Genomic DNA, 21,680 nt, shown 5'->3' on the forward strand with positions numbered 1-21,680 from the left:
GAAAACCACGAAACGTTGGAGTAGAGCAGGTGATGACAGGGTGATTTGTTGGAGATGTTAAAAGTTATTAAGAATGGATTAGAGTCACTAATGTTCTGGAGGGAACAAAATTTGCCATCCTTAGCCAGTTTGGCCTACATGTGACTCTTAACTGCCTTTTGGGGAGTTAGGAATAGATGGTAAATGCTCGCCTAGCTGGAGATGTCCCCATCCCACAAATAAATAAAAAACAGACTGTTACTGGTGATATAGGAACTTGAGGATTTGGAGAGAAGTTTAAACATCAGAGATTCAGGACCGAGAGCGGGAGATTCTTTTCCCAGACAATTGTGAGGCTGTGGAATTCTCTCCCAAGGCAATGACTGAAGCAGGGGTCATGTCAACATTGACCAACAGGTGTCATCAGAGGGTTAAGACATTTGGATGTGAGGCAGGTACATAGGATGATATGCAAGCAACATAAGGTTGGACATGAGTAAAGATGCTAGTTCCTGCTCCTGACCACTAACTAGCTGCTAAGTTGTTTGTTTTTTACATAGAATCGTAGAATGGATAAATCATAGAATCCCTACAGTACAGGAAGAAGCCATTTGACCTATCAGGTCTATTCCAACCCACCAAAGAGCATCCCATACAGACCCATCCCCTCCCTATTCTTGTAAGCCCACATAGGGCTTTTACCACCCAGTCTGCATTACATAGAACAATTTATTTTTAGCATGACCAATCCACCCAACCTGCACATCTTGGACTGTGGGGGAAACTAGAGCACCCGGTGAAAACCCATGCAGAAACGGAGAGAATATGCCAACTGCACACAGGCAGCTGCCCGAGTCTGGAATCAAACTTGGGTCCCTGGTACTGAGGGCAGCAGTGTTAACCACTAAGCCATTGTACCACCCACAGATGAGTCCATTTGGCCTGTTGTATCTGTGTTGGCCTTTTGAAGGAGTAATTCCCTTCTAAATTTTTCAGTTGACCCTGCACCCACTGTGCTGAGTCTCCTTTTGTTTGTCATTGATATAAATGATTTAGATGAGAATTTAGAAGGCATGGTTAGTAAGTTTGCGGTTGACACCCAAATTGATGGTATACTGGACAGTGAAAAAGTGTAGGATTGCAAAGAGATGCTCCCTCTCTGGAGCCCTCGATAACCTTCTCTCTTAGACATTGTCATGTGGAACGCTAGTGACAGTCCGCTCTCCAGTATACGTAGTCTGGGAAAGCGAGGGATTCTGAATTGAAGGTTAGCCATTACTGTTAATGAAGTGGTGCTAGAACCCACCAAACATGGGAGCAGGTCAGAAGAGGTGTCCTTCGGAGATTCTGTGCCAACAATATTGTTATGACACAAGTGATGGAGGGTTGGTTGAGGTGTGCCTTGATGATGTATCCCTGTCTCAGGTCTTAAAATGGGGAGCACTTGATAATGAAGTTGCCTCAGTGGTCAAAGTAATGAAATGGGAAGTGAGAAATCCTGCAAAATGAAGACTGAGTTGGAAAGACTGAGTTTGCACTTAGTCTCACATTTATGTAGGAAGCAGTGTGAATATTTGTAACTATTTAAACATATCTTCATTGTATAAACTATAGTGAAATTTATCTTCTTATTAGAAATATCCTTCACTTGTTAATGCTTGAATTATATTGATTGTAATTGGTTTTTTTTGCAGGAAAAGATATAGAAAGTGAAATCTTAACTAGAAGTTTTCTTTCCATTGACTTTGAGTGGACTGTTTTCTTCTCAAACTGCTTTGAGTCTCAATGGAATTATAACAAAAATAAATCTGAGCATTTCAGAGGGATGGGACAGTGAGTGTGCACACCGTCACAAACTGTCCCACAGTGTGAAGAGGGGAAATAGTCACAGTGCAAATGGAAACTAAACACTTCCTATTCTCTAGGCTGAGCATGTGGTTGAGAAGAAGAAAGAAGGTTAGAAGATTCCAACTGTTTGATCTGTGACTAAATGCATGGAAAATTTCAAGTACAAAACTGACAAGGCTAGACCCAGATGGGCTGGGGTTTGGGTTGAATTAGAGATTGGTCAGGGTCCTGTCTTGGATAAAATGTGAAGTAAAATGTCTTCTATTCCCCACCAAGACACCTCCAAGACATTGACTAACTTGTTAGAACGAATACATAATCACTGAAGTGGAGTAAAGCTTCCTCTATGCTGTCCCCCAACAAACACTCCCAGGACAGAGACATCAGTGGGTTAGATATAGAGTAAAGCTAACACTGTCCTCATCAAATACTCCCAGGACAGGGACAGCACGGGGTTAGATACAGAGTAAAGCTCCCTCTACACTGTCCCCCATCAAACACTCCCAGGATAGGGACAGCACGGAGTTAGATACAGAGTAAAGCTACCTCTATACTGTCCCCCATCAAACACTCCCAGGACTTAATGGTAAGGTCCTAGGGAGTGTTGCTGAACAAAGAGACCTTGGAGTGCAGGTTCATAGCTCCTTGAAAGTGGAGTCGCAGGTAGATAGGATAGTGAAGGAGGTGTTTGGTATGCTTTCCTTTATTGGTCAGAGTATTGAGTATAGGAGTTGGGAGGGTCATGTTGTAGCTGTACAGGACATTGGTTAGGCCACTGTTGGAATATTGTGTGCAATTCTGGTCTCCTTCCTATCGGAAAGATGTTGTGAAACTTGAAAAGATTCAGAAAAGATTTACAAGGATATTGCCAGGGTTGGAGGATCTGAGCTACAAGGAGAGGCTGAACAGGCTGGGACTGTTTTCCCTGGAGCGTCGGAGGCTGAGGGGTGACCTTATAGAGGTTTACAAAATTATGAGGGGCATGGATAGGATAAATAGGCAAAGTCTTTTCCCTGGGGTCGGGGAGTCCAGAACTAGAGGGTATAGGTTTAGGGTGAGAGGGGAAAGATATAAAAGAGACCTAAGGAGCAACTTTTTCACGCAGAAGGTGATACATGGATGGAATGAGCTGCCAGAGGATGTGGTGGAGGTTGGTACAATTGCAACAATTAAGAGGAATTTGGATGGGTATATGAATAGGAAGGGTTTGGAGGGATATGGGCCAGGTGCTGCAGGTTGGACTAGATTGGTTTGGGATATCTGGTCGGCATGGACGGGTTGGACCGAAGGGTCTGTTTCCATGCTGTACATCTCTATGACAGGGACAGCATGGGGTTAGATACAGAATAAAGCTCCCTCTACACTGTCCCCATCAAACACTCCCAGGACAGGGACAGCATGGAGTTAGGTAGATGTTTGCTGGGGTGGTAACTAGAAGTGGAGTATAATTGAATTGCTATGAGTGGGTGTTGCATGTAGGTGGGGTTCAATACATCTGGGTGGTGTGTGTTGATGAAGTGTTGCTTTCTAAGGCTGGGGGATGTGAGTGGGTATGAGGTTCTGGGTGGATGTAGGGTTTGGGGTTTTGGATGTCCTGGTGAGTGCTGCTGTGTGTTAATGAGGGATGAGTGGGTTTTTTGGGGGGGAGATGGGTATTCAATGCTGTGAATTCTGCTGTGTCATTAATTCTGATCCTGACTGTCTCACTCTCTGTTTTACAGATGGTGAGGAATCTTATGAGTTTGTGATTGTGTCGTTGACTGGGCAAACGTGGCATTTTGAAGCCTCGAACTCTGAGGAGAGGGAATCATGGGTGCTGGCGGTTGAAAGTCAGATCTTTGCCAGTCTACAGTCATGTGAAAGCAGCAAAAACAAGGTATCACCTTACTGTTTCATCTCTCCACCATTGGGTGCTGGGACTTCAGGTAGCTCAGAAAGTATTCTCAAACACTCCGTCTGAGTAAGTACAGTAAATACCATCCCAGTTTTCAGATTTGTAAGCTGGTTGCTATTTGATTCTGAATAATCTCGGAATTCTAGCCAGCCTGACTGAGTGGCTTATATTACAGTGTAAATGTCACAGTGTAAGCATCACATCCTCTCCAGTATTGAAGCTTACCCGGTTAGTGCTCACTCTCCTGCAATGAGATTCCTAGTTAGTGACAACTCTCTCTTTCTGATATCTAACAATACTGAGCGCTTGGAGCAAATTGTATTCTGAGCTCTGGCAGCTGCTGCCTCCTGTCTGTCAGACAGCAGCCTGGGCCGGGCCCAGGTACAGTGTGTTAGCAGGTAGTATTATTACAGGTGACAGGCCACTGATGTACAGAGGTCTGTGACAGGCAGCGATAAAGAATTTAATTAGAATATTCCTTTAAATATGCAGCTATGGATGATGTGAAAAGAAAGAACAAGTGGCTGGAGCCAGCACTGCCTGTGCTCAAATGCCAGCAACAAAGAGTAAATACCAAGGACAGTAGGAGCAAGAAGAAGGATCGATTTTTACCCAAAAACGAGAACAGATGATGGAATACATTAGCTGCGAAGAACAGTGTAGTCCAGAGGAACCAACTCCTGACGAGGGAAGGCATTGAATGGGATGGAGGGAGGGTGGAATAAGGGATTGTGGGGAAAGGGTGGAGTGAGGGATATGGGGAGAGGGTGGAGTGAGGGATACAGGGAGAGGGTGGAGTGAGGGATACAGGGAGAGGGTGGAGTGAGGGATACAGGGAGAGGGTGGAGTGAGGGATGTGGAGAGAGGGTGGATTGAGGGATGTGGGGAGAGGGTGGAGTGAAGATGTGGGGAGAGGGTGGAGTGAGGATGTGGAGAGAGGGTGGAGTGAGGGATGTGGGGAGAGGGTGGAGTGAGGGATGTGGGGAGAGGGTGGAGTGAGGGATGTGGGGAGAGGGTGGAGTGAGGGATGTGGGGAGAGGGTGGAGTGAGGGATGTGGGGAGAGGGTGGAGTGAGGGATTGGGGAGAGGGTGGAGTGAGGGATGTGGGGAGAGGGTGGAGTGAGGGGTGGAGTGAGGGATTGGGGAGAGGGTGGAGTGAGGATGTGGGGAGAGGGTGGAGTGAGGGATGTGGGGAGAGGGTGGAGTGAGGATGTGGGGAGAGGGTGGAGTGAGGGATGTGGGGAGAGGGTGGAGTGAGGGATGTCGGGAGACAGTGGAGTGAGGGGTGGAGTGAGGGATTGGGGAGAGGGTGGAGTGAGGATGTGGGGAGAGGGTGGAGTGAGGGATGTGGGGAGAGGGTGGAGTGAGGATGTGGGGAGAGGGTGGAGTGAGGGATGTGGGGAGAGGGTGGAGTGAGGCATGTGGAGTGAAGTATGTAGGATATTGGCCTTTAGCCTCCACAAGGGAAACTAATGTGGTTAAAGACCGATCAGTAGCATCGAAGGTATGAAAGGAAGTAACTACAATGATAGTGGAAACATTGGAAATAATCATTAATCATCCTTAGATTCTGGAAACATCCCAGAGGATTGGAAAACTGCCAATTTAGCACCATTATTTAAAAAAGAAAGGAGACAAAAAACAGAGAATAAAGAAAATTACAGATTAGGAACAGGCCCTTCGGCCCTCCAAGCCTGCGCCGATCCAGATCCTCTGTCTAAACCTGTCGCCTATTTTCTGAGGATCTGTAACCCTCTGCTCCCTGCCCATTCATGTATCTGTCGATATACATCTTAAATGACACTATAGTGCTCACCCCCAACACCTCCCCTGCCAACATGTTCCAGGCACCCACCACCCTCTGCGTAAAGAACTTTCCACACATATCTCCCTTTAACCTTTCCCCACTCATCTTGAACTTGTGACCCCTAGTAATTAAGTTCCCCACTCTGGGAAAAAGCTTCTTGCTGTCCGCACTGTCTACACCTCTCATGATTTTGTAGACCTCAATCAGGTCCCCCCTCAACCTCTGTCTTTCTAATCTACTCAACCTGTCTTCATAGCTAACACCTCCATACTAAGCAACATCAGATTCCTGATGAAGGGCTTTTGCCCGAAACGTTGATTTTCCTGCTCCTCAGATGCTGCCTGACCTGCTGTGCTTTTCTAGCACCACTCTAATCTTAACTGTAATCTCCAGCATCTGCAGTACCCACTTCCGCCGAACATCCTGGTGAACCTCCTCTGCACCCTCTCCAAATCATCCACCTCCTTTTGGTAATGAGGCGACCAGAACTGTACGCAGTATTCTAAATGCGGCCAAACCAAAGTCTTATACAACTGTAACGTGACCTGCCAACTCTTGTACTCAACACCCTGTCCGCTGAAGGAAAGCATGCTGTATGCCTTCTTGAACACTCTACTGACCTGTGTTGCCACTTTCAGGATACAATGGACCTGAACACCCAGATCACTGTGTACATCAATTTTACCCAGGACTTTTCCATTTACCATATAGTTCGCTCTTAAGTTGGATCTTCCAAAATGCATCACCTCGCTTTTGCCTGGATTGAACTCCATCTGCCATTTCGTCAACACTCCAATCTATCTATCTTCTGCTGTATTCTCTGACAGTCCCCTTCACTATCTGCTACTCCACCAATCTTAGTGCCATCTGCAAACTTGCTAATCAGAGCACGTATACCTTCCTCCAAATCATTTATGTATATCACAAACAACAGTGGCCCCAGCACAGATCCCTGTGGGACACCACTGCTCACAGGTCTCCATTTTGAGAAACTCACTTCCACGACTACTCTCTGTCTGTTGCTGCCCAGCCAGTTCTCTATCCATCTAGCTTGTACACCCTGGACCCCATGCAACCTTACCTTCTCCAACAGTCTACCATGGGGAACCTTATCAAACGCCTTACCGATGTCCATGTATATGACACCTACTGCTCTTCCCTCATCAATCAACTTTGTAACTTCCTCAAAGAATTGTATTAAACTGGTCAGACATGACCTTCCCTGTTCAAAACCATGTTGCATGTCACTGATAAGCCCATTTTCTTCCAAATGGGGATAGATCCTATCCTTCAGTATCTTCTCCAGCAGCTTCCCTACCACTGATGTCAGGCTCGCCGGTCTATAATTGCATGGATTATCCCTGCTACCCTTCTTAAACAAGGGGACAACATTAGCAATTCTCTAGTCCTCCGGGACCTTATCCGTGTTCAAGGATGCTGCAAAGATATCTGTTAAGGCCCTAGCTATTTCCGCTCTCCTCAGTAACCTGGGATAGATCCCATCCAGACCTGGGGACTTGTCCATCTTAATGCCTTTTAGAATGCCCAACACTTTCTCCCTCCTTCTGCTGACTTGATGTAGAGTAATCAAGCATCATTCCCTAACCTCAATATCCATCATATCCCTCTTCTCAGTGAATAACAATGCAAAGTACTCGCTAAGAATCTAACCCATTCTCTCTGGCTCCATGTATAACTTTCCTTCTTTGTCCTTGAGTGGGCCAACCCTTTCTCTCATTACCCTCTTGCTCCTTATATATGAATAAAAGGCTTTGGGATTTTCCTTACCCCTGTTTGCTGAAGATATTTCATGACCCCTTTTATCCCTCTTAATTCCTCGATTCAGATTGGTCCTACTTTCCCGATATTCTTCCATAGCTTTGTCTGTTTTCTGTCACCTAGACCTTATGTATGTTTCCTTTTTCCTCTAAGGTAGTCTCACAATTTCACCTGTCATCCATGGTTCCTTAATCTTGCCATTTCTATCCCTCATTTTCACAAGGACATGTCTGCCCTGCATTCTAATCAACCTCTCTTTAAAAGCCTCCCACATATTAAATGTGGATTTACCTTCAAACAGCTGCTCTCAATCCACATTCCCCAGCTCCTGCCAAATTTTGGTGTAGTTGGTCTTCCCCAATTTAGCACTCTTCCTTTAGGGCCATTCTTGTCTTTGTCCATGAGTACTCAAACTTACGGAATTGTGATCACTATTCCCAAAGTAATCCCTGACTGAAACTTCATCCACCTGGCTGGGCTCATTCCCCAACAGCAGATCCAGTATGGCCCCTTCCTGAGTTGGACTATTTACATACTGCTCTAGAAAACCCTCCTAGATGCTCCTTACAAATTCTGCTCGATCTAGACCTCTAACACTACGTGAATCCCAGTCAATTTTGGGAAAATTAAAATCTCCTATCACAACCACCCTATTGCTCCTGCAACTTTCCATAATCTGTTTCCATATTTGTACTTGTACCTCATGCTCGCTATTGGGAGGTCTGTAATACAGCCCCAATATTGTCACCTCACCCTTCCTATTTCTGAGCTCTGCCCATATCGCCTCACTGCTCGAGTCTTCCATAGTGCCCTCCTTCAGCACAGCTGTGATAGCCTCTCTGACCAGTAATACAACTCCTCCACCCCTTTTACCTCCCTCTCTATCCCGTCTGGAGCATCAATATCCTGGGATATTTAGTTGCTAACCATGCTCTTCCCTCAACCAAGTCTCACTATTAGCAATAACATCATACTCCCAGGTATTAATCCAAGCCCTAAGATCATTTGCCTTACCTATTACACCTCTTGCATGAAAACAAATGCACCTCAGACTACCTATTCCTTTGCGTTCATCACCATCTCCCTGCCTAATCTTCCCCTTAGTCACGCGGACTTCATGATCTAGTTTCTTACAGGCTTTAGTTTCTACCTCCTTACTGTCCATTAACCTCCTCATTTGGTTCCCATCCCCCTGCCACATTAGTTTAAACCCTCCTAACAATGTTAGCAAAAGCACCCCAAGGACATTCGTTTTGTAGGCTATCCAATTTGTATTAGTCCCACCTCCCCAGAACTGGTCGCAATGTCCCAAACATTTGAATGCCTCCTTTCTGTACCATCTCACAAACCACACATTCATCCTGCCTATTGTTTCAGTTCTACTCTGACTACCACGGGGCACCGGTAACAATCCTGAGGTTACTAACTCTGAGCTCCTACTTTTTAACTTGGCTCCTAACTCCCAAAGTTCTGCTTGTAGGACCTCATCCTGTTTTTAACCTATATCATTGGTGCCTATGTGCATCATGACAACTGGCTGTTCACCCTCCCCTTGGAACGTTCTGCAGCTGATTGAAGACATCCCTGACCCATGCACCTGGGAGGCAAATTCCATTCTTGAGTCTCATTTTTGACCACAGGACCACCTATCTACGCCCATTACAATTGAATGCCCTATGACTATAGCCCTTCCACTCTTTTTCCTGCCCTTCTGTACAGCAGAGCCAGTCATGGTGCCATGAACCTGGCTATTGCTGCCTTCCCCTGGTGAGCCATGCTACACGTGTACTATCTCAGCCTAGCCACTACCCAAATATATTAGTTCAGTCACCTTCCCAGAGTGCAGTTCGACTACTCCCACTCAGCCCCTCGCTCTCCCTGCTCCCACTGCTGCTGCAAAAATGGAGCAGAAATCTATTATTTAGGTGAATGTCTGTTATTGGGAAAATGTTAGAGTCTGTTGTAAAGGATGTAATAGCAGAGCATTTAGAAATACATATTGCAATAGTCAAGCAGAGTCAGAATAGCTTCAGGAAGGGGAAATCAGGCCTGACAATTTTATTAGAATTCTCTGAAGATGGAAGCAGGATGGATAAAGGGGAACCAGTTGATGTAATATGTCTGGATTTCCGGAAGGTGTACGGTAAGGTGCCACACATGAAGCTACTTAATAAGAGAAGAGCCCATGGTGTTGGTACTGGTCTTCTGGTACATTGGTAGAGGATTGGGTAACTAATAGAAGACAGAGAGATGGGATGAGGCAGGCATTTTTGGGATCGCAGTCTTTAACTAGTGGAGTGCCACAGGGATTGGTTCTGGGGTCATAATTATTTACAGTTATGAAAGTGAGTTGAATGAAGGATATTTGGAGAAATTGGTGCTTATATCTGTAAAAGCAATGGGCCTTTGGACTGAATATTTCTGCTTCCGAATGAAGACTGGTACCATCTGAGAAATCATGTTTCTTCTCCATTTTGGTTTAGTCTCGATTGGGAAGCCAGAGTGACGCCATTGCAATCCAGTCGATTAGGAACATGCGAGGGAACGGATTCTGTGTTGACTGTGACACACCAAGTGAGTATTTGCAGAAAGGTACCAAGTCAATGCACAGGACTGTAACAAGTCTGACAACATTGCACTGACATGAGTCTCACAGCACAGGGCTGTAATGGGTCTCACAGCACAGGGCTGTAATGGGTGTCACAGCACAGGGCTGTAATGAGTCTCAAGCACAGGGCTGTAATGGGTTCCACAGCACAGGGCTGTAATGGGTTCCACAGCACACGGCTGTAATGGGTCCCACAGCACAGGGCTGTAATGAGTCCCACAGCACAGGGCTGTAATGAGTCCCACAGCACAAGCTGTAATGAGTCCCACAGCACAGGGCTGTAATGAGTCCCACAGCACAGGGCTGTAATGGGTTCCACAGCACAGGGCTGTAATGGGTTCCACAGCACAGGGCTGTAATGAGTCCCACAGCTCAGGGCTGTAATGAGTCCCACAGCACAGGGCTGTAATGAGTCCCGCAGCACAAGCTGTAATGAGTCCCGCAGCACAAGCTGTAATGAGTCCCACAGCACAGGGCTGTAATGAGTCCCGCAGCACAAGCTGTAATGAGTCCCACAGCACAGGGCTGTAATGAGTCCCACAGCACAAGCTGTAATGAGTCCCACAGCACAGGGCTGTAATGAGTCCCACAGCACAGGGCTGTAATGGGTTCCACAGCACAGGGCTGTAATGAGTCCCGCAGCACAAGCTGTAATGAGTCCCGCAGCACAAGCTGTAATGGGTTCCACAGCACAGGGCTGTAATGAATCCACAGCATAGGACGAGATCGAGTCCCACATTACAGGATGGTGCTGGGTAGAAGCATATGAATGTAGATTTGGAGTAGGTCACTTGGCTCATCAAGACTGTTCACCATTCAGTACAATCATGGATGATCCGCACATTCCCACCTATTCCTGATAATCTTTCACTACCTGACTTAGCAAGAATCTAGATGTTCTCATCAAAGGAAATATCCTTTCCACATCCATTCTGTAAAGACTCTGCAGGATTTTATATGTTTCAATCAAGTTGCCTCTTACTCTTTTTAACTCCGGTCAATACAAGGCCAGCCTAACCAACCTCTCCTCAGAAGGCAAACCTGCTCATTCCAGCTATTAGGCTCCATAAGACTTCCAAAGCAGTTACATCTTTCCCTAACCATCAATACTGTGCACATTACTCCAGCCTGATCAATACTCTGTCTAACGGAACTATAGCCTCCCTACGTTTTGTATTCAATTCCCCTTCAATAAACAAGAACATTGTAATAGCTTTCCTAATTACTTGCTGTACCCGCATTCAAGCCTTGGACACTCAAATCTCTCAGCATCTCGGAGCTCTTTAATTTGTCACCGTTTGGATAATAAGCTTTTTATTATTCTTCCTCGCATGATGAACAATTCCACATTCCCCACATTGTATTCCATTTGCTACATCTAAACCCACTCACTTAACATATCTATATTTTTTAGGAGCCTTTTTATATCCTCTTCACAACTTAGGTTTCCTCCTACCTTTGTGTCACCAGCAAGTTTAGCAATGAATCCAAGTTACTGATAGAAATTGTAAACAGTTGATGGCCCAGCACCTAGCCCTGTGGCACACCACTCATTATACTGTCATCTTCAAACTTTACCTCTCAATTAATTTTTTGCTATTATCTACGTTTTGTCCCGTCTTCCACCCGTTTTTACACAATGATATTTTAATTTAACCTTATCGTTAACATTTCTAGCTAAACACAAATCCATCCCTTGGAACTTTTGTTACCCATTGAAAGTATTTATTCTGTAAATTCTGAAATATCCCTTTAAGAGTCTGTCACTGCATCACTTTTTAATCTATGTTTTATTTAATTTGCCAATTCACTTAGACAGTTCTGCTTTCAACTGCTCATAATTGCCAATATTTAAATTTTATAAAACAGGCCTTGCACCCACTCCTCTTCCCCCAAACTGAATACAAAATTCAAATATATTGTGGTCATTGTGACTAGGGACACCTTCACTATGAGAGCATTGATTAATTCTATCTCATTGGACAATATCAGGTCTAGTATAAGGTCTTCTCTGGTTGCTCCAGAACATTCTGCTTTAAAAACATTCTGTGAATGCCCCATCTTGTCTCCCTTTACCGATCTGACTTTCCAGTTTGTGTAGATTTAAATCTCCCATGATTATCAGTGTGCACTGGACCATGGTGAGGGAAAGCATGCAGGACTGCAGCAAGACTATAATGCAAGATCTGGTGAGATCCTAACTGAGGGTCCGATGAGATGATGGAGGGATCAGTCACTTATTTTCAAATGTTATTGGGGCAGGTTGTTCACACATAAATGGATGTCTGGCAAATGGGAGGCTTTCAAAAGCAAGATAAAGAGAGTTCAGGGACAGCAAGTTCCTGTTAGTGAGAAGGGTAAGGCTGGCAGGAGGAGGGAATGCTAAATGACTAGAGATATTGAGGCCTTGGTCAAAAGAAGGAGGGATTTGTCAGGTATAGGCAGCTGGGATCAAGTGATCCGATCACAAATAGAGGGGTTAGGAGTACACTTTAGAGGGGAAATCAGGAGGGCAAAAAGAGGACATGAGATAGCTTTGGCAGATAAGGTTAAGGAGAATCCAAAGAGATTCTACAAGTATATTAATGGTGAAAGTATATTATGGGCAGCACGGTGGCTCAGTGGTTAGCACTGCTGCCTCACAGCGTCAGGGACCCAGGTTCAGTTCCAGCCTTGGGTGACTGTGCGGAGTTTACACATTCAAAGTTTGGGAGAAGATTTGTAGCTTGGGTGCTCGTTGTTGTGGTTCTGTTCGCCGAGCTGGGAATTTGTGTTGCAAACGTTTCGTCCCCTGTCTAGGAGAAATCCTCAGTGCTTGGGAGCCTCCTGTGAAGCGCTTCTGTGATGTTTCCTCCATAATTTATAGTGGTTTCTCTCTGCCGCTTCTGGTTGTCAGTTCCAGCTGTCCGCTGCAGTGGTCGGTATATTGGGCTGATAGCAACAAACACATCGACCTGGACCCAATATACCGGCCACTGCAGCAATATATTGCAAGCAAATGGGACTAGTTCAGTTGAGAAAACTTGGTTGGCATGGATGGGTAGAGCCAAAGCAGCTAAATGTGAGGTGATGCACTTTGGGAAGAAAAACAGGAAGGCAGAGTACTGGATCAATGGAAAGATTCTTGGTAGTGTGGATGTGCAGAGGGATCTTGGAGTCCATGTACGTAGATCCCTGAAAGTTGCCACCCAGGTGGATAGTGCTGTTAAGAAGGTATACGGTGTGTGTTAGGTTTATTGTAGAGGGATTGAATTCCGGAGCTGTAATGTCATGCTGCAACTGTACAAAATGCTGGTGCGGCCACACTTGGAATATTGTGTCCAGTTCTGGTCACCCCGTTACCGGAAGGATGTGGAAGCATTGGAAAAGGTGCAGAGGAGGTTTACCAGGATGTTGCCTGGTCTGGAGGGAAGGTCTTATGAGGAAAGGCTGAGGGACTTGGGTCTGTTCTCATTGAAAAGAAGAAGGCTAAGAGGGGATTTGATGGAGACATACAAGATGATCAGAGGATTAGAAAGCGTAGACAGTGAAAGACATTTTCCTAGGATGAATACGTCAGCATGTACGAGGGGGCATAACTACAAATTGAGGGGTGATAGATTTAAGACAGATGTCAGAGGCAGGTTCTTTACTCAGAGAGTGGTAAGGGCGTGGAATGCCCTACCTGCTAATGTAGTTAACGCAGCCACATTAGGGAGATTGAAACAATCCTTAGATAAGCACATGGATGATTTTGGGATAGTGTAGAGGGACGAGCTGAGAATAGTTCACAGGTCGGCGCAACATCCAGGGCCGAAGGGCCTGTTCTGCGTTGTATTGTTCTATATTCTAAAGGGTCTGTTCCCTCAGTGACTTTACGCCTCTACTACTCTCAGGCTGATGTCATGTTGCAGTCCTGTGCTGTGCATCTATCTGTGGTCCTTCTTGACCTAGAATGTCTTCTCTGAATAGAAGAATTAATACTCACCTCAGGCCCAATCCCCTCTTCCCCTCGACCCCTGGCTGCTGCCAGGCTGAGGGTCCTCAGGGTCTTAGTTTGATGAGGTTTTCCATGCCACGGCAGTGATTCAGGCTTGCTGTTACCCTTTGCTTTCTTTCACCGATTCTCCATGCCAATGGTAAATTAATGTCTCCACACTTGTTGCAGATCCTGACTGGGCAAGTTTGAACCTTGGAGCCCTCATCTGTATAGAGTGTTCCGGAATCCACCGGAACCTGGGTACACACTTGTCGCGGGTTCGCTCCCTCGATCTGGATGACTGGCCTGTTGAACTCATCATGGTGATGACTGGAATTGGGAATGCCATGGCCAACAGTGTGTGGGAAGACTCGACACAGGGCCTGACTAAACCCAACCCGGACAGCAGCAGGTACAGAACAAGAACCATGCAGCAAAGATGCGTACAGGAACGATGCAGCATGGCGCATTCAGGGGCCATGCAAGAGGGTGGTTAGAGGCAGAATCCCTCATAACATTGCAGTAGTACTTAGATGTACACTTGTGATGCCAAGACACACAAGGCTATGGACTAAGTGCTAAAAACTGGGATTAGAATAGATAGTTGTTTTTGACTGGCGTGGATGTGATGGGCTGAAGGGCCTTCTTCTGTGCTGCAGGCCTGTATGACCCTATAGTGCACATGGGAGTCATGCAGCAGGGGCGCAGGATTCAGAGGGTGGGGTAGGAGGCTGTTTGTATGATTGGTGCCCAGCATGCAGTGGCGTACCACAGGATTCAGTGCTGGGTCCCTTATTGTTTGTGACATATACAAAGATGTAGGTGAGAATGGTGAGGGGTGGATGATACAGTTGGCAGGGTGGATGAAACAGTTGGCAGTGTTGATAGTCAGGAGGACAGTGTTGGGTTACAGGAGGAAAGCAGATTGGTCAGGTGGGCAGATCAATGGCAGATGGAATTTAACCCTGATATATGTGAGGGCATGCACTTTGGGAGAAGGAACAAGACAAGGGAGCACTCAATGAATGGCAGGACACTAGGAAGCTCAAAGGAACAGAGCTGACAGTGACAGAGCAGGTTAATTGGGTGGTAAGAAGGCGTAAGGGACACTTACCTGTATCAGTCATGGCAGAGATTATAAGAGGAAAGAGGGTTAGAACTGTACAGGCCTTTGGTGAGGCCACAGCTGGAGGATTGTGTGTAGCTCTGGTGCAGCACTATAGGGAGGATGTGATTACACTGGGACATGTGCACAGGAGATTCACCAGGATGCTGCCAGGATAGAGCAGTCTAGCGATGTAGAGACACTGGATTAACTCAGTTGTTTTCTTCAGAACAGAGAAGGTTGAAGAGAACCTGATGGGTATATGATTATGAGGGCCATACATAGGTGAATAAAAAGCAGTGTTCCCCTTATTTGAAGGATCACTAACAAGGGGGTGTAATTTTAAGGTGGAACATTTCAAAAAGGTTTGAGGAAATGTCTTTTTCACCCAGAGGGTGGCAGGGAGCTGGAATGCACTGCATGAGAGGACAGCTGAGGCAGGAAACCTCACATCCTTGAAAGGAATACTTGGATAAGCACTTTGAACTATGATACCAGTCAAGGCTGTGGATATAGTGCTGGAAGGTGATACTGATGTACATTTAGTGTAGCTTTAATAGATAGAAGGGCCTCTTCTGTCCTGTATGATTCTATGGGAACCATGCAGCAGGGGCACCCATGGGGACCGTGCAGTCGGGGTATCCATGGGAACCATGCAGCAGAGGGCACCCATGGGGACCGTGCAGCAGGGGCACCCATGGGAACTATGCAGCAGGGGCACCCATGGGAACCGTGCAGCAGAATGCACCCATGGGGACCGTGCAGTCGGGGTATCCATGGGAACCATGCAGCAGAGGGCACCCATGGGGACCGTGCAGTCGGGGTATCCATGGGAACCATGCAGCAGAGGGCACCCATGGGAACTATGCAGCAGGGGCACCCATGGGAACCATGCAGCAGGGGCACCCATGGGGACCATACAGCAGGAGCATGCATGGGGACCGTGCATAGGGGCACCCATGGGAACCGTGCAGCAGGGGCACCCATGGGAACTGTGCAGCAGGGGCACCCATGGGGACCGTGCAGCAGGGGCACCCATGGGGACCGTGCACAGGGGCACCCATGGGAACCGTGCACAGGGGCACCCATGGGAACCATGCAGCTGGGGCACACACGGAGGCTTGCAGCAGGGGCACCCACGGGAGCCATACAGCAGGGGTGCCCATGGGGACCGTGCAGCAGAATGCACCCATAGGATCTGTGCAGCAGGGGCACCCACGGGAACTATGCAGCAGGGGCACCCATGGGGACCATACAGCAGGAGCATGCATGGGGACCGTGCATAGGGGCACCCATGGGAACCGTGCAGCAGGGGCACCCATGGGAACTGTGCAGCAGGGGCACCCATGGGGACCGTGCAGCAGGGGCACCCATGGGGACCGTGCACAGGGGCACCCATGGGAACCGTGCACAGGGGCACCCATGGGAACCATGCAGCTGGGGCACACACGGAGGCTTGCAGCAGGGGCACCCACGGGAGCCATACAGCAGGGGTGCCCATGGGGACCGTGCAGCAGAATGCACCCATAGGATCTGTGCAGCAGGGGCACCCACGGGAACTATGCAGCAGGGGCACCCACGGGAACTATGCAGCAGGGACACCCATAGGAACTGTGCAGCAGGGGCACCCACGGGAACCATGCAGCAGGGGCACCCATAGGGACTGTGCAGCAGGGGCACCCACGGGAACTGTGCAGCAGGGACACCCATAGGGACTGTGCAGCAGGGGCACCCACGGGAACTGTGCAGCAGGGACACCCACGGGAACCGTGCAGCAGGGGCACCCATGGGAACCAAGCAGCAGGGCCATCCACGGGAACTATGCAGCAGGGGCACCCATTGGAACCATGCAGCAGGGGCACCCATAGGGACTGTGCAGCAGGGGCACCCACGGGAACTATGCAGCAGGGACACCCATGGGAGCCAAGCAACAGGGGCACCCACGGGAACCGTGCAGCAGAATGCACCCATGGGGACCATGCAGCAGTGGCACCCACGGGAGCCAAGCAGCAGGGACACCCACGGGAGTCGTGCAACAGGGGCACTCAAGGGAGCCAAGCAGTAGGGGCACCCATGGGAACCCTGCAGCTTGGGCACCCACGGGAGCCTTGCAGCAGGGGCCCCCATGGGAGCCGTACAGCTGTGGCACCCATGGGAGCCATGCAGCAGGGGCACCTACAGGAGTCATGCAGCTGGGGGCACCATGGGAGCCATGCAACAGTTCTGGTCTGAGATTGGTAGCCTGTGGATGGTGAATTCAAATCCGACTGTGTCAAATAGTAGAAGCAGTTGTTTATGACACCAGGAAGAATCCCAATGAAAGCTGCCAATTTGTGGTAAAAACCCACTTGTGTCGATGATTTCATTCCGGTAAGGGAACCTGCTGCTGCTTCCATTCTGCACCTTCGAATGATCCTTTCCCACTCCGAAATAGTTTTCAAGTGATAGGAAGTTAAGGAGCAAGGTATGGAATGGTCTATTTCAGATCTAGTCTTATGCGATGAATCATTGCTAATTAATTACCTTGTTATAAAATAACCTTTAGAAAAGTGTGACCACAACATGATAGCACTTTCTGTTAAGTTTGAAAATGATGTAGTTTAATCAGAAACTGAGGTTTCTGATTTCAGAACTAAAACGTAGTTTGCCATGAAAATACATTTCTTTCATACACAACGACCCAGCAAGGTTAGCATTCCAGTTGTGGCTAACAAAAGAAATTACGGGTCATATTAAATGAAAGGAAGGGATGTATAAATTTTAGCTAAAAGTAGTTGGGATGATTTTAGAATTCTACAAGGAAGACCAAGATAAAGATTAAGAAAGAGAAAAGGTAAAAACCCACTTGTAAGAGTAAACTAGCAAGAAACAGAAGAACAGACTGTAAAGGCTTCTGTGTAAAAAGGAAATAAATCGCAAAAATGCATTTGATTTGAATTGACACATGTACCTCGGCACAGTGAAAAGTTTTGTTTTGCATGCAATACAGGCAAATTGTTCAGTACAAAGATCATAGGGTGATAGAACAATTCAATAATTGAGAGTGTGTTGTTGGAAAAGCACGATATGTCAGGAATGATGAAGGGCCTAAAATATCGATTCTCCTGCTCCTCGGATACTGCCTGACCTGCTGCACTTTTCCAGCAACACTCTCTTGACTCTGATCTCCAGCATCTGCAGTGCCCACTGTCCCCTCCCCGATGAATACAATATTATGGCTGAAGAGAAGGTGCACAGAGCAAGATCAGCGTTAAAGTTAAAACTTGAGAGATCCTGTCAGAAGTCAAATAGCAGCAGTGAAGAAGCTCTTCTTGAACCTGTTGGTACGTGTGTTTAAGCTTTTGTATCTTCTGCCCAATGGAAGAGGTTGGAAGAGAGTATAACTTGGGGAGGGGATCTTTGATGATGTTGGCTGACTCCCCGAGGCAGCGGGAAGTGTAGATGGAATCAATGGATAACTGGGCTGTGTTCACCACTGTGTGAGTCCATTAGAAATTCAGACAGGAGAGTTTATAATGTGGACTATGAAGAAGTGGCAGGGAAACTAACCAAGTACAAGATACAAATACTAAGAATCTCTCAGAGATAAAGGGGAATCTAGGGTCTAATACAAATGAAGAATCTCAAGATATTAATATCAGTAATAATGTGACACTAGAGAAGTGAATGGGACTTAAAATGAATAGATCCCCTGAACTTGAGAATCTACATCCTAGAGGTATCAGTAGAGACAGTAAATATGTTGGTGATTACAGAGGATCCTCGATTATCCAGCATTTGATTAACTGAACTTTGGATCATCCAAACAAGGTCACAGGGTCCCCAAGCATGGCTAACTACGTTATCTGGTATCGATTATCCAGCATTTGGTTAACCGAACAAAATACCCCCTGCCTGTGCCCTTCGGATAATTGAGATTCCTTTGTATCTTCTAAATGTCTATGGAATGGTCCCAGTAGATCAGAAGATTGAAAATATAGCCTCACTATTTAAGAAAGAAGTGAGAGAACAAACCAAAAACCGCAGACCTGTTCACTGAACATCAGACATAGGGAAAAGGATGCGATAACAGTGCACAAGGTTTGTGAAGGTTTGTAGCTCAGGTTGAGGTTTAGAGTGTAGGTTTGCTCACTGAGCTGTAGGTTTGATATCCAGACGTTTCATTACCTGGCTAGGTAACATCATCAGTGGCGACCTCCAAGTGAAGCGAAGCTGTTGTTTCCTGCTTTCTATTTATATCTTTCTCCTGGATGGGGTTCCTGGGGTTTGTGGTGATGTCATTTCCTGTTCGTTTTCTGAGGGGTTGATAGATGGTATCTAGATCTATGTATTTGTTTATGGCATTGTGGTTGGAGTGCCAGGCCTCTAGGAATTCTCTGGCATGTCTTTGCTTAGCCTGTCCCAGGATAGATGTGGTGTCCCAATCGAAGTGGTGTTTTTTTTCATCAATATGTAGGGCTACGAGGGAGGAGAGTCGTGTCTTTTTGTGGCCAGCTGGTGTTCGTGTATCCTGGTGGCTAACTTTCTTTCTGTTTGTCTTACGTGGTGTTTGTGGCAATCCTTGCATGGAATTTTGTAGATTACATTGGTTGTGTCCATGAGTTGTACTGGGTCTTTTAAGTTTGTCAGTTTTTGTTTGAGAGTGTTGGTGGGTTTGTGTGCAACTCAGATTCCGAGGGGTCTCAGTAGTCTGGCTGTCATTTCTGAAACTTCTTTGATATACGGTAAGGTGGTTAGGGTTTCTGGCTGTGTTTTGTCTGCTTGTCATGGTTTGTTCTTGAGGAATCTGCGCACTGTGTTTTTTGAGTATCTGTTCTTCTTGAATACGTCGTGTAGGTGGTTCTCCTCTGTTTTTCGAAGTTCGTCTGTGCTGCACTGTGTGGTGGCTCGTTGGAATAGTGTTCTGAAACAGCTTTGTTTGTGTGTGTTGGGATGATTGCTGGTGTAGTTGAGTATTTGGTCAGTGTTTGTCGGTTTTCTGTATTTGAAGGTTTGTAATTCTCCCTTGTCCTTTCTTTCTACTGTGACATCCAGGAATGCGAGTTTGTTGTCAGTTTCTTCCTCCGTGGTGAACTTTATGCCAACAACACCCTCACAGGCATACAGTTCACCAAGGAGGAAGAAACTGACAACAAACTCGCATTCCTGGACGTCACAGTAGAAAGAAAGGACAAGGGAGAATTACAAACCCGCGTTTATAGAAAACCGACAAACACTGACCAAATACTCAACTACACCAGCAACCATCCCAACACACACAAACGAAGCTGTATCAGAACACTATTCCAACGAGCCACCACACAGTGCAGCACAGACGAACTTCGAAAAACAGAGAACCACCTACACGATGTATTCAAGAAGAACGGATACTCACAAAACACAGTGCGCAGATTCCTCAAGAACAAACCACGACAAGCAGATAAACACAGCCGGAAACCCTAACCACCTTACCATATATCAAAGAAGTTTCAGAAATGACAGCCAGACCACTGAGACCCCTCGGAATCCTAGTAGCACACAAACCCACCAACACTCTCAAACAAAAACTAACAAACTTAAAAGACTCAGTACAACCCATGGTCAAACCAACGTTATCTATAAAATTCCATGCAAGAACTGCCACAAACGCTGCGTAGGACAAACAGGAAGAAAGTTAGCCACCAGGATACACGAACACCAGCTAGCCACAAAAAGACACGACAATCTCTCCCTCATAGCCCTACACACGGATGAAAAAAACCACCATTTCGACTGGGACAACACATCTATCCTGGGACAGGCTAAGCAAAGACATGCCAGAGAATTCCTAGAGGCCTGGCACTCCAACCACAATGCCATAAACAAACACATAGATCTAGATACCATCTATCAACCCCTCAGAAAACGTACAGGAAATGACCTCATCACAAACCCCAGGATCCCCACCCAGGACAAACATATAAATAGAAAGCAGGAGACAACAGCTTCGCTTCACTTGGAGGTCACCACTGATGATGTTACCTAGCCAGGTAATGAAACGTCTGGATATCAAACCCACAGCTCAGCGAGCAAACCTACACTCCATAACAGTGCACTTTGACAGTGTTGGTAGGATTGAGCAGAGTTGACATGGATTTAGGAAAGGGATGTAATGAGTAGAATAGATCAGGGGGAACTGGTGGATGTGGCATATTTGTATTTTCAGAAGATTTTCTTTAAAATGCTACAAAAAAGGTTGGTAAATAAAATTTTGTGTATGCTTGATTAGGCAGAATTTACTGTTATGGTTTGACAACTGGTTAATGGACAGAAAACAGAGAACCGGAATAAATGGGTGATTCTCGATTTGGCAGATTGTGGTTAGTGGATTATCACAAGGATCAGCACTTAGACCCCAGGTGTTCACAATCTATGTCAGTGATTCAAAAATGGGGATTAAATGTAACATTTCTCCCAAGTTTGAAAATGATGTAAAACAAGATGAAAGTGAGATTTGTGAGGATGCAAGGACATTTCACAGGGATTTGGAGAGGCCCAGTCAGAGGGCAAGAATTCAACAGATGGAGTGCAATGTAGAGAAATGAAAGGTTATTCACTTTGATAAGTTAAACAAAAATACAAAATATCTCTTAAATGGTGAGAGGCTATGGAATATTGTGCTTCAAAGGGATGGGTGTCCTTGTTCATGGGTCACTGAAATTAACATACAAGTGCAGCAATGGT

General features: G+C 46.4%; 1 protein-coding gene across 2 annotated transcripts in view; it reads left to right on the top strand.

Annotated features, from left to right (window-relative positions):
- Window positions 1-21,680, top strand: part of agap3 (ArfGAP with GTPase domain, ankyrin repeat and PH domain 3) — a 678,127-nt gene that overhangs the window by 628,162 nt on the left and 28,285 nt on the right. For both annotated transcript variants that reach the window (XM_060823965.1, XM_060823964.1), the window contains exons 12-14: window positions 3,549-3,703; window positions 9,791-9,881; window positions 14,063-14,285. In XM_060823965.1, the coding sequence (XP_060679948.1) occupies window positions 3,549-3,703; window positions 9,791-9,881; window positions 14,063-14,285 (469 nt within the window). The remainder of the gene's footprint in view (window positions 1-3,548; window positions 3,704-9,790; window positions 9,882-14,062; window positions 14,286-21,680) is intronic.

This window comes from Hemiscyllium ocellatum, chromosome 4 (genome assembly GCF_020745735.1).
Source record: "Hemiscyllium ocellatum isolate sHemOce1 chromosome 4, sHemOce1.pat.X.cur, whole genome shotgun sequence".
Taxonomy (NCBI): domain Eukaryota; kingdom Metazoa; phylum Chordata; class Chondrichthyes; order Orectolobiformes; family Hemiscylliidae; genus Hemiscyllium; species Hemiscyllium ocellatum.